This window comes from Staurois parvus, unplaced genomic scaffold (genome assembly GCF_062004578.1).
Source record: "Staurois parvus isolate SC_StPar_1 unplaced genomic scaffold, SC_StPar_1.0 ptg000034l, whole genome shotgun sequence".
Classification (NCBI taxonomy): Eukaryota; Metazoa; Chordata; class Amphibia; order Anura; family Ranidae; genus Staurois; species Staurois parvus.
Genome location: NW_028317830.1, coordinates 3,556,669 through 3,569,856, shown reverse-complemented (window position 1 = coordinate 3,569,856; position 13,188 = coordinate 3,556,669). Strand labels below are relative to the sequence as shown.

General features: G+C 38.3%; 1 protein-coding gene across 2 annotated transcripts in view; it reads left to right on the top strand.

The window, feature by feature from the left end:
- LOC149470713 (uromodulin-like) overlaps positions 1–5,730 on the top strand; it is a 63,174-nt gene extending 57,444 nt beyond the window's left edge. For both annotated transcript variants that reach the window (XM_089661641.1, XM_089661639.1), the window contains one exon: positions 5,131–5,730. In XM_089661641.1, the coding sequence (XP_089517767.1) occupies positions 5,131–5,195 (65 nt within the window). In that variant the 3' untranslated portion in view covers positions 5,196–5,730. The remainder of the gene's footprint in view (positions 1–5,130) is intronic.
- Positions 5,731–13,188: the final 7,458 nt, after the last annotated feature.

The following is a 13,188-nucleotide window of genomic DNA, read 5'->3' as shown; positions in this document are numbered from 1 at the left end:
TCTTCTTCCTCATCCTCATCCTCATCCTCATCCTCTTCTTCTGAGGATGAGGATGAAGAAGAAGAAGAAGAAGAAGTAGGATGAAAAGAAGAATAATTCCAAGCCGGCAAAAAGTGTATGTGCAGAGTTCCTCTATTCTGCAGATACACTTAGAGGAGCTCTGCAGATACACTTAGAGGAGCTCTGCACATACACTTTTTGCCGGCTTGGAATTAATCTTATTTTCATCCTACTTCTTCTTCTTCTTCTTCTTCTTCTTCATCCTCATCCTCAGAAGAAGAAGAGGATGAGGATGAGGATGAAGAAGAAGAAGAAGTAGGATGAAAATAAGAATAATTCCAAACCGGAAAAAAGTGTATGTGCAGAGCTCCTCTAAGTGTATCTGCAGAGCTCCTCTAAGTGTATCTGCAGAATAGAGGAACTCTGCACATACACTTTTTGCCGGAAACCGCTGTATGGAGTGAATGTCCCAGAACTGTCAGAAATAGACTATTTATGACAGTTCTGGGACATTCACTGCATACAGCTGTTTTAACCGCTGTATGGAGGGAATGTCATGGAACTGTCAGAAATAGACTATTAATGACAGTTCTGGGACTGTCCTTCCATGCAGCGGTTGAAACATTGTATGTATTTGTTTCCATAAATGGATCCATTTATGGAAACAAATACATACAATGTTTCAACCGCTGCATGGAAGGACAGTCCCAGAACTGTCATTAATAGTCTATTTCTGACAGTTCTATGACATTCCCTCCATACAGCGGTTGAAACCGCTGTATGGAGTGAATGTCCCAGAACTGTCAGAAATAGACAGAAACTGTCACAGAACTGTCCTTCTTCTCATCCTTCTCCTTCTTCTCATCCTTCTTCTCATCCTTCTTCTCATCCTTCTCCTTCTTCTCATCCTTCTCCTTCTTCTCATCCTTCTCCTTCTGCTCATCCTTCTTCTCATCCTTCTCCTTCTTCTCATCCTTCTCCTTCTCCTTCTTCTCATCCTTCTCCTTCTCCTTCTTCTCATCCTTCTCCTTCTCATCCTTCTCCTTCTCCTTCTCATCCTTCTCCTTCTTCTCATCCTTCTCCTTCTTCTCATCCTTCTCCTTCTCCTTCTTCTCATCCTTCTCCTTCTCCTTCTCATCCTTCTCCTTCTTCTCATCCTTCTCCTTCTCCTCATCCTTTTTCTTCTCATCCTTCTCCTTCTCCTTCTTCTCATCCTTCTCCTTCTTCTCATCCTTCTCCTTCTTCTCATCCTTCTCCTTCTTCTCCTTCTTCTCATCATTCTCCTTCTTCTCATCCTTCTCCTTCTTCTCATCCTTCTCATCCTTCTTCTCATCCTTCTTCTTCTCATCCTTCTCCTTCTTCTCATCCTTCTCCTTCTCCTTCTTCTCATCCTTCTCCTTCTTCTCATCCTTCTCCTTCTTCTCATCCTTCTCCTTCTCATCCTTCTCCTTCTCCTTCTTCTCTTCCTTCTCCTTCTTCTCATCCTTCTCCTTCTTCTCATCCTTCTTCTTCTCATCCTTTTCCTTCTTCTCATCCTTCTTCTTCTCATCCTTCTTCTTCTCATCCTTCTCCTTCTCATCCTTCTCTTTCTTCTCATCCTTCTCCTTCTCCTTCTTCTCATCCTTCTCCTTCTTCTCATCCTTCTCCTTCTCCTTCTTCTCATCCTTCTCCTTATTCTCAGCCTTCTTCTTCTCATCCTTCTCCTTCTCATCCTTCTCCTTCTCATCCTTCTCCTTCTTCTCATCCTTCTCCTTCTTCTCATCCTTCTCCTTCTCCTTCTTCTCATCCTTCTCCTTCTCCTTCTTCTCATCCTTCTCCTTCTCCTTCTTCTCATCCTTCTCCTTCTTCTCATCCTTCTCCTTCTTCTCATCCTTCTCCTTCTCCTTCTTCTCATCCTTCTCCTTCTTCTCATCCTTCTCCTTCTCCTTCTCCTTCCTCATCTCCAAGGGCATTTAAATTAAAGGTACAGTGTTCTGCACTAATTTAAAGGCTCTCTGAAGCCTAGAAACCCTTTAAATAAGTCATCTTCGTAGCGGAGAAATTCGCATCGAATCGAATTTCACACTGGAATTCGCCGAATCAGCCGAATCGAATTTTTCATTTCTTCGCTCATCTCTAATTATCATTATGTTAGAATGATTCATTTTCTGAATTAATTTTGTATACTCAGATTCCTTTCATATACTCGGATTTGTTTCACATATTTGGAGTTTGTTTTGTATATCCAGATTAGTTTTGGATATTCAGATTAGTTTCATATTTTCAAATTCGGCTAGTCCAACCCACAAAGCGAAATGGAGCGAGCTGATTGGAAGATTTACATAAAAAACAATGGACTAAAATTAATTTTGGATTAATTTGTTATGTTTATTCATTATAAAAAGAAATGCAATGAGCTGATTGGACGATATCCGCAAAAAACAATGAAACTAAATTGATTTCAGATTCATTTGTTATGTTCATTTGTTACAAAGAGAAATGGAATGAGCTAACTGGATGATTTCCAAAAAAAACAAAATGGAACAAAATTACTTTGGATTCATTCATTATGTTCATTCATAATAAAGAAAATTGGAACAAGCTGATTGGACGATATCCAAAAGAACGAATGGAACTAAATTTTATATTAATTTGTTATGTTATGATTTAGAGATTCTGATGGATTCACCTCCATCCAACCCAACCACAATACATGGGAATCATCATCTTATTTCATCTTTCCTTGCTGTACTTATTGCAATATGTTTCCATTTCATATATGATGCATTTTTTATAATAATGAAAAATGGTAAATTGAAATGGAACCGGAAGAACGTATCGAAAAAAGTAAATTCTGGATCCATTAGTTATGTTGTTATATTATTTCGGATGCTTCAAACAATAATAAAAGGCCCAAACTGTAGTGTCATATCATTAGAATGAAACAAATGAATACAAATTAATTCATTGTTTTGGTATAATTTCATGTAGATTTGTTGAAATTCATTCCTATTGTGATTCAGAATACATCCAAATCTCTGAATAACAACATTTGTTTTCCCGAAATATGATTCGTAATGATAAGAATCACACATGTCTAGCTATCACATTAAAGGTGCAAACCAATAAAGTTCTCATTAATATAATGCTCTTAATAAAATGTCTGTGTACACATTGAAATCTTCAGTGCCAAGTCTGTAATATTTCACAGTTCCATGTGCTTCAACAAGAATCCAGTGACCACAGTGATCAGTGCCTAACCACATACAACTTGTGGAAACCTCACTCACTGGGTCTCCCATGACCCCTAAGGTCTCTGTGCTTTTTTTCTGTGTCTGCTGTTCTGCTTTAATATCTCCTCCTTTTTCCTATCTTCCTCCAATTCCCTGCCTTAGAGACAGTTTCCTCCACTCTCCATCCACGCCAAGCAAAATAGGGGAAACACAGATAATATAACACCATTTTATTTAATAAACCCCACAACATACACACATTACATACTGACATACTGCATAGATATGTAGGCCTCATACATATAAACTGCACTGCTGGCCCCAAGATGGCCGTGTGCTCCACAGACTGGAATCCTGGGATCCCCATCCCTGAAGACATTCTTTAGATGAAATGCGTTGGGTGGGGCTATGTCCAAGACGTCACTTAAGGTCTGTGGAGCACACAACTATCTTGGATTGGGGCCAGTAGAGGAGGCATACATATCTATGTAGAATGTAAGGTCACAAATTGTGTATATTGTGGTGTATGACATAAAAGGGTGTTATATTATCTGTGTTTCCCTTGTTTTACATGGCGGTGACATGGAGAGTGGAGGGAACTGTCTCTAGGGTGTTATTTACATCGCTGATATAGCCCTGTTGCTTAGATAGGTATATAACAACCAACAACCAAGCAATGAAAAACATACAGGAGCAGTTCTTCTTGTAACAAGATCACATGTATCCCTGTACAAAGATTCTCTAAGTGCCCATTGGGTAGGAATACCTGATTAGCAGCAAGTCCATAGTCCTTTAAAAGCAATAGTCCATTAAAGTGATTCTAAAGGTTCATTTTTTTGTAAACTAACAAACATGTCATACTTACCTGCTGTGTGTAATGGTTTTGCACAGAGATAGCCCGGATCCTCCCCTTTTTGGGTCCCCCACTGGCTCCTCCTGTCTGTTGGGTGACCCCACAGAAAGAAGCTTGCTATGGGGCACCCGCTGCTCTGTGTGTCCATTCACAGACCGAGCCATGGCTTTGCCCCGCCCCTCTCTCTCCTCATTGACTGACTGGTTGTAATTGACAGCAGCAAGAGCCAATGGTTCCTACTTGCTGTCTCAGCCAATAAGGAGGTAGAGACTCAGAACAGCCAAGGCTGTCATTCACTCCGCTGAATCACAATGAGGCTCAAATAAGTTCTGAGGGGGCTGGGGGGGCTGCTGCACACAGAAGGTTTTTTTACCTTCATGCAGAGAATTCATGAAGATAAAAAACCTTGATCCTTTAGAACCACGTTAAGGAAAAGAACCCACAAGTGGAAGCAAGAATCCTTAAAGTCCGTGTCTGGCAATAATCCATAAAGGCACAAAGTCCATAGCTGGCAGTTAAGAATTCATAAAGTCCTCAGGTTTCCAGCCCCTCAGGGAACCCCTACTGCCCCCCCCCCATCCCCTGGAGGGGGACACAGTCCAGCAGGGTAACAGCATACATCTTGGCAGTGACTTAGGAAGAGCTCTCAGGGGCACAGAAGAGCCTCTATTTATACTGGCTGACCTGCAGGGGGGGTGGATCTCAGAATTTTGGCAAGAAAACTTGGTTAGCAACATTAACCCTTTCCTCTGAGATCCATTCACCCAGCAGGTCACCCCAGGGACACAGTGCTCACATAAACATCGTAATAGTTGTAACTGAAGATTTGACCCAGATAATTGCAGAAAAGTCAGCACAGAAAAATAAAACATTAACCATTTGTACTCACCTGCACTTTCATTTGAACAGTTGTATTTGGTATACACAGACAGCTGGGGGGGGGGGTGTCACTCCAGAGTTCCCCGATACTGTCTTGCTGGGGGAAAATGAGTGTACAGATTGGATGACTGATAGCATGTTTAGGGATATTTTTTGAAATGATCATTTTTGTTTTTTGTCTTCCAGGCGCTGCTGTACCAATGGCAAAGCTTTTCATCTCCGCCATTGTTTTCCTGTTCCTTTTGTACTAGCATTAGTGAGACTCATCCGTGTGAATTGGTGTCAGATTTGTAGATCAGTGACACTCTACACATTGTGGAAGGGTTTTATAAACACTCAGAGCAAAGCATGATCCTCTACTGCAGACAAAGTCTTGCCAAGATGGTAAATATCGGGAGAACCACAACCATCACACTTCCTGGCATATCGATTAAATCTTATATGGCTTAAAACACATGAACGCATTAATAAATGTGGGAGAATTTTGCTGACCAGCATAGCCAGAAGAAAATAAAAAATTAGAAAGTCAGGTCAAACATTTGGAAACATCTACAAGACTAAAAACGTGTCCAAAGTAGGACATTTCAAGGAATGATTTGTATCTGGGATAAATAGGAGATATATACACATATATGGGTTGAGGAGAATCTTTTAGATGGTGTTTTATGTGATCATTTTCTATACATGATTACCAAAACTAAACACTATTAGCTTGAAAAAAAATGAATATTATGGAAATGATTTTCAATGAGTATAATACAGATATAATAAATGGCATCTAAAAAGTTTTGTGATGGATTGTCTTTTTTTTTTACAAAGGAATACCATTGGATCCTCCCAGATAACTGATGTATACTGTCTGCAAGTATAATATATACAAAATCAAAAATTAAAACCATATGGGACTTTTAAGGGGCCAAAGTAATTAAAAGAAAGCTGAGAAGGTATAATTAAAACAATGTTTTTATTTCACAAAAAATGCATTATTAAAAGGAGTAAACCATACTAACCTATAATTATATAGGAACATGCGGCATATACACTATTATCATCATTTTAATATTCCAAACTGGAATACCAGCAATCAGACCCTTATGAAAAATTAATTGTCATATACAAATAAATCTGAAGAATTCTAATACCAATACCGGGGGGGGGGGGGGGTACGGCTTAGAGCATAATGGCTGCTTGCTGAAAGAGCTCCACTCTCCTTCTCACTCTCTGAAGCTCCACAGCTGCTCAAGGATCATTGTCTTCAATGTCGAGTATCTGGGACCCTTCCAGCCATGCCCAAAAGGCAAAATACCCGATCAGCTCTACCAAAGCTGACTGCTCTCTATCCCCCAATTGCAGAGTTCAGCTTGATGGTGGGGAAGCTGCTTTCAGAGACACACAGCACTCATACTCATTGGCTGAGGACACCAGCTCAGTCTTCTTCTGCAACCCACAGCCGGCCTTGGGCAGCCCACCTGACAGCCCTTCTACTAGAAGTCCTGCTAAAACAAAGAAACCCAAGCAGGGAAATGAGCCTCTTTCTTCACATAGCTTGTCCCTTCCAATGCTGCTGCTTCCTTTATTGGAGGATATCCCTGCATCTTCACAAACTGCTACTGTTACAGATCCAAAGGACATGTTCATTTCTTTGAGGAATGAAACAAAAGGTGGTGTTTCAAAGTACACTTGGGGACTGGTAATCAAGTAATTCTGTTTTATTCAATTCTATTCTTTTCAAAATGTGAATTTGAATGACGGCTATATTTATTCTATTCTATTCCTTTATTTTCTATTCTTTTCTTTTGTATTCTATATTTTTATTTTCTATTCAGTTTGTTTTATTCTATTCATTTAAAAAATTAAATTTCAGAAGGCAGCTATCATTTTATTAAACAGAGTAGTGTTCCCCCTGCGCTTAATATGAATAAATCTATACTAAGCAGCTAGAACCTCAAACCTTTTACCTAGAGGTGAATAAACAAACTAAACAGCATATTATTGTTTAGTTTGTTTATTCACCTCTAGGTAAAAGGTTTGAGGTTCTAGCTGCTTAGTATAGATTTATTCCTATTAAGCGCAGGGGGAACACTACTCTGTTTAATAAAATGATAGCTGCCTTCTGAAATTCAATTTTGTAAAATAATAGAATAAAACAGAACAGAATAGACAATAAAAAAATAGAATACAAAAGAAAAGCATAGAAAATAAAATAATAGAATAGAATATACTATATATGCATAAATAAATTAAACCACATAAGTGAAATGATACTCATAGGACCTACATAAAATTTGCAAAACAGTGAACAATATTGCATAAACACACAAGGTCCTAAACTTGGACCCAGTAAGTGAACTAATAAAATAAATAGTGCATGAACCCATATACTGAACCCACTCCCTAACAAGGGATCAATACCATACACCAATTGTGTACACAATGAATCCAAATGCAGGATAATAAATTAAAAAAATATATATAAAAGTGGGTTCAGTTATCATTTTATTTAGCTATCATTTTATTCTATTCTATTCTATGCATATACTTTCTATTCTAGTCCATTATTTTATTTTCTGTTCTATTATTTTATATTCCATTCGAAAGACCGCTATATTCTAATGCTAATACACATAGGGGTTTATTTACTAAAGCTGGTTCCCTCAGAATCTGGTGCAGCCGTGCATGGCAGCCAATCAGCTTCTAACCTCAGTTGGTTCAATTAAGCTTCAGCAATAAAACCTGGAAGCTGATTGGTTTCCATGCAGAACTGCACGAGATCCTGAGTGAACTATCTTTAGTAAATAAACCCCATAGTCTTTGAAGGAAATCAGCAATAATCAGCAATATGTTTATACTTAAAATTTGTTCTCAAATTCAATTTTCAAATTCGTTTTGAATTTTGGACAACATTTTATTTCATTATTTCGGATTCATTACTGCTGTAATTTGGATACATCCAAATCTCTGAATAAAGGAAAATCCGTCCGAATTTCTATTCAGAATAACAGAGGATGGAACTCTGAAAGAAATATTCCAGCAACCCCCAATACTGGCCTTCAGACAACCCCCCAATACTGGCCTTCAGACAACCCCCAATACTGGCCTTCAGACAACCCCCAATACTGGCCTTCAGACAACCCCCAATACTGGCCTTCAGACAACCCCCCAACCTCAGAAATAATCTAATCAGTAAGACACTTCCTTCTGAATATGATGTCACAAATAATGGAAGCAAACCCTGCAATAAGAAACGCTGCAAACTGTGCAACCAAATCAATCCATCAAAAAGTGTCCGACACTCAAAAGGATCTTCAATATCTCCGGATCATACAGCTGCACCTCCAGTCATGTTGTGTACCTCATCCAGTGCAGAAAATGCAGCAAAGGATCTTATGTTGGTGAAACAGGACAGAAGGTGCAAACAAGGATGAATCTGCACAGACATACCATCAAGGAACATAAAGAAGATGACCTCTGCACACCTTTGGGACACCATTTCACACAACCAGACCACACAATGGAAGACCTCAATGTTTTAGTTCTTAACCTCCTCGGCGGTATGATTCTTTCTGATTTTTTGTGCTGAAAGGTACATTTTTTTGCATGAAAATATGTAGTTTTTTTATTGTAGGCTGTAATTGTTAGGAATAACTCACTGAAATCTGTCCGAACAAGAGTCTAGTAAATATCCCGGGGAGGATAAAACTTGAAACACGAAATCATAAATTATAATTTAATAAATAATCATAAAAAATAATAATAATATAATAATAATAAATGTAATTCAATAATGAAACCAAAAACACTGAAATTTGAAATACAGAGGCAAATTCGCACATCTCTGAGCAAAGTCGCAAAATCATTTTCAGTGTCTGAGGACGAATTTCCCCCACGAATCATTGTCACTCAATTCTGCAAGTGGTTCTGATTTACTATCGCTGTTCTCTAGCCGGTCTAAAACCGCTTTTGACCTAAAGGGACGCTTTTTGGACGCCATGGACTTTTCTCAGTTTCCAGGCAGAAAGAACAGTAACAATGCAGGCAGGGCGCCGGACAAAGCACTCGGGACACAATGTATGTGAAATGCATTGAAACAGCAATGACAGCAAAAATGACATTTTTTAAAAATTTCAAATTTGCTGCCGGTTCCGGCGCCCATACGTCCCGACGTCACAGGGACCGGAACACGGAAGCCGGATGCCAGCATCGGCCGGAGGAGATGGCTGGGGACGCTGCAGGGGACACATCGTGAAGGACAAGGTAAGTGCTGCAGGGACCCCCTGAGCAACGCTGCATGGTAAGCCCCAGTGTAGCTCGGGGTTACCGCTCTTGGTATAGAAATTTTACCCCGAGCTACACTCGGGAATACCGCCAGGGAGGTTAAAGGAAATTTCAAATCCATTGAAGAAAGAACAACTTTTGAACTAAGAATGATAATTCTATTTGACACAAGAGATAACGGCCTTAATTTGGACCTGGGATCCCTCAATCATCATCCAACAGTTTTATGACTATCAGCTCAAGCATGACTGCCTCTGCTAGTGTTGTTCCCCTCCCCCCCCCCCATACTTTGCTTTTGCTGTGTCTTATCTCTGTTTTTTTTCCCATCCCCTACATCTCTTCCAACATTCTGCTAAATCTTTGTTTTAGTACTGCTTAGACCTGAAGAAGGGGACATTCCCCGAAAGCTTGTCTTCAAAATTGTATGTTAGTGCAAATAAAAAAACGGACAGTACTGAATTGCTCCTATTCAGAATGAAGCAATCCGCACAAGTCTAGAAATAAACAGATTATTCATTGTTTATAAAGTGCATTATCATTGTTTTCTGGATGGTGTGCCAATATGTAAAACTGTGCTGGGCAAGTCCCTCACTCAACATATTGCACTTCAATCATTTTGGGGCTGGGAGCTTAGAATGTTGAGTTCCAGGTGTGGAGATCTGCAATAATAGGGGGGGGATGGAATTTACATTCTTTGACCAGAAGCTGCATACAGTACATCTATGTATATAAGTCCTTGATCTGCTAAGGTGCCACTGAGGGGACATGCTTGGAGATCTGTCCATACAAATGAATCCTATTGTTCTGACTCGCCTACGAGGCCATACACTTTATCTCCAGTGATGGGATCGGTGAACACAATGATGAGGAAGTGAAGCCGGCTGTCCTAGGATGGTTCAGGCTTCCTGACACATCTTTCTATGCCGAAGCTTTCCAGGCATTAGTTAAATGATTGGATAAGCGTATATATGTAGCAGGGGAGGATGTTGAAAAATAAATGTAGTTTCCACTCCTTGAAATTTGTTCTTTTATTACTGTATATAAACTCAAAAGTCCCAGTTTGACTTGAACGCCCCTCATCTACTAGTAGAAATGGTGTTCTGTAGAGAATGATTGCCTACAAAGTGATAAGTGATGCAGAGGCCAGCATGGAATTAAACCATCAATGGCTCAATGTGTGGCGTCCCCCATGCAATGTGACCTTGTATGTATGTAACAAAGGACCACTCCAAGTGCCAATGCTATGGCTCGGTTACCCCACTCAAGAAGGGTGCTGGCGTTTGTGCTAATCCAGTAAGAAGTAATACAAGGTAGGTGAACATCACACACCAAATGGCTTAAAGTGCAGAGGAAGTAAAAACCAGCCTCAGCCATGACCCCTCTAATAATCACGCCCCCTGACACATTTTGCCCCACCCACAGGACTTAGTCATAGAGGTACCTCAAGCAATGTTGAAACAACTAGCAGAGCCATCCTTAACCAGGGTCCCTCTAGAGATGGCTGGGGTTTCCTGGAACTCTGGCCAACTGAACTCCCATGTCATGGTTCCTGCATAGTTCCGGGTCCAACACCAGTTGGCAGAGCCAACTCTAAGGGTGACATTCTGACCACCACTGTAAGGGGAGCATTCTTGCCACTGACCACCACCAATGTAACGGGATTTTATTTTCCAATGACCACCGATGAACTAATCATAGCAGGGGTTTCCTGAAAATTATTGAAAGGCTAAATTGACCGAACTGAAACCTTTCTGAAAGAGTAGAGGACATAACATCAAATAGAGAATCGATGTTCCATGATTAACCCCTTGATGCCGACCAACCTCAAATTAGTGGCCTCACAGAGCTGGGCTTTTTTCCGTTGGGCCGCTAATTTGTGTATCCGTCCTTCTACTAGGAGTGCACTGCACAGAGCATTCCCAGCACAGAGACTGAGGTGTCACTGAGAGCCCCGTGTCCCGTTTTAACGATTGGGACCTGGAACACCCAATCCATGGTCACCTGATCACTATGATAGCCTCTGATTGACTAGCACAGCGACCAGTTAGTGTGAAGCCCGCCCCCTTTGTTTTCTCACTATGAATGGAGGAGAGAGATACATTGTATATACATTATATACATCATATTATAAATTGTATCATTATATAAATCAAATTATACATTGTATCTGTCTCTGTCCTTTCAGAGAGAAAAAAAAAACACAAGTGTGTGTAAAAAATAAATAAAAATAATAATAATAAAAAAACAAAACAAAAATATCTAGGTCAAGGTTTGATCTAGGTCTGTGCCAGGGTTAGTGTTCGGATCAAGGTCAGGGTCAAAGGTCAATGTCAGGATAAAAGGTCAGGTTAAAAGATCAGAGTCAGGGTTTTTTTTTAATTAGTATCAGTGACACATACACAAATGTGATATCTCTGCGATTGACAGGAGCAGGAGAAATTATTTTGGGTTGTTCTTTGGTAGGTTATGGCAGTAGCAAGAAATATACAGCTACATTTAAAATAAATGTTTTTGGCCAGTTTTACTTTTGTAATAAAAAAACCATCAGGAGATATCATTACCATTTACCACCAAATGAAAGCCCAATTTGTCTTGAAAAAAAGCGCAATATAATCCACCTGGATACAATATGTAGTTGTGATGATATGTACGGATTTACTAACACAGGTCAAAGTTGCAAAATAATAAGGAGAAATAGCTTACAAAATGTAACACCCTCCCATCAGCTAATTTGGGAAAGGCGCGCTTCTGAGCTAGAATTGAAAATAAACCTGACACCTAGCGCTTTAGATTTTATATTTTAGTATCGTGTTTTTTCTAAGTTTACTCAATCAAAAATAATTATCGGTGATGTGGCATTTAAACTGTGGTACTATGAAAAAAGATTTGGGTCTGTTACTTCTAAATTAGACTTTCTGAATTCCACACTCTACACGAGGTGAAATTTTGCTATTAAAGGCTTGAAAACTCAAATAATTTAAAATGTAAATTGTTATTACAAGTTGTTTTTTCATCTTTTCTGAAATTGTAATAAGAATATTACAGAAATTGACAAATCAGAAAAATAAATAACATCTCAGAGTTGTAATACTGTATTTACACTAAAGACCTGAGAACTAACATCTCAAAGTTAAAACATTGTTACTGAAGACCTGAAAACTTAAATATTTTAAATTGTGATTTGCTCTTAAAATCCTATTCTTTATATTTCTTTAAATTGTTTTATTTTAATGAGAGTGTTAATTGAAAAATCAGAAAAAGAAATAACATTTCAGCGCTGAAATACTGTATTTCCACTAAATACCTGAGAACTAAAATATTTCAGATTGTGATTTGTTCTTAAAATGCTCTTCTTGATATTTCTTTAAATTATTGCATTCTTAGTAAGAATTCTAAATGACAAATCAGGAACAAAAAAACATCTCAAAGTGAAAACATTGTTACTGAAGACCTGAAAACTTAAATATTTTAAGTTGTGATTTGCTCTTAAAATCTTCATTTTTATATTTATTTAATTTTTTTTATTTTAATAAGAGTGTTAATTGAAAATCAGAAAAATAAATAACATTTCAGAGTTGAAATATTGCCAATAAAGGCCTGAAAATTAAAATGTTTCCAATTGTGGTTTGATCTTAAAATACTCTTCTTTTTCTTTCTTTGAATCTTATTATTTTAATATGGATATTATTCAAAAAATTATAAAACAAAATCTCAGAGTTGGACTAATGCTACTAAAGAGACCTGAAAACTAAAATATTAAAATTGTGCTTTGTTTTCAAAATTCTCTTTTCTATGTTTGTTTTATTTTTTTTTATCTTAATAAGGATTTGAATTGCTAAATCAGAAAAAGAAATAATATCAAGGAGTTGAAATATTGTCACTAAAGGCCCAAAAACGAAAATATTTAAAATGTAAATTGTTTTTTAAATTATCTTCTTTATATTTCTTATTGATAAGGATGTTGATTGC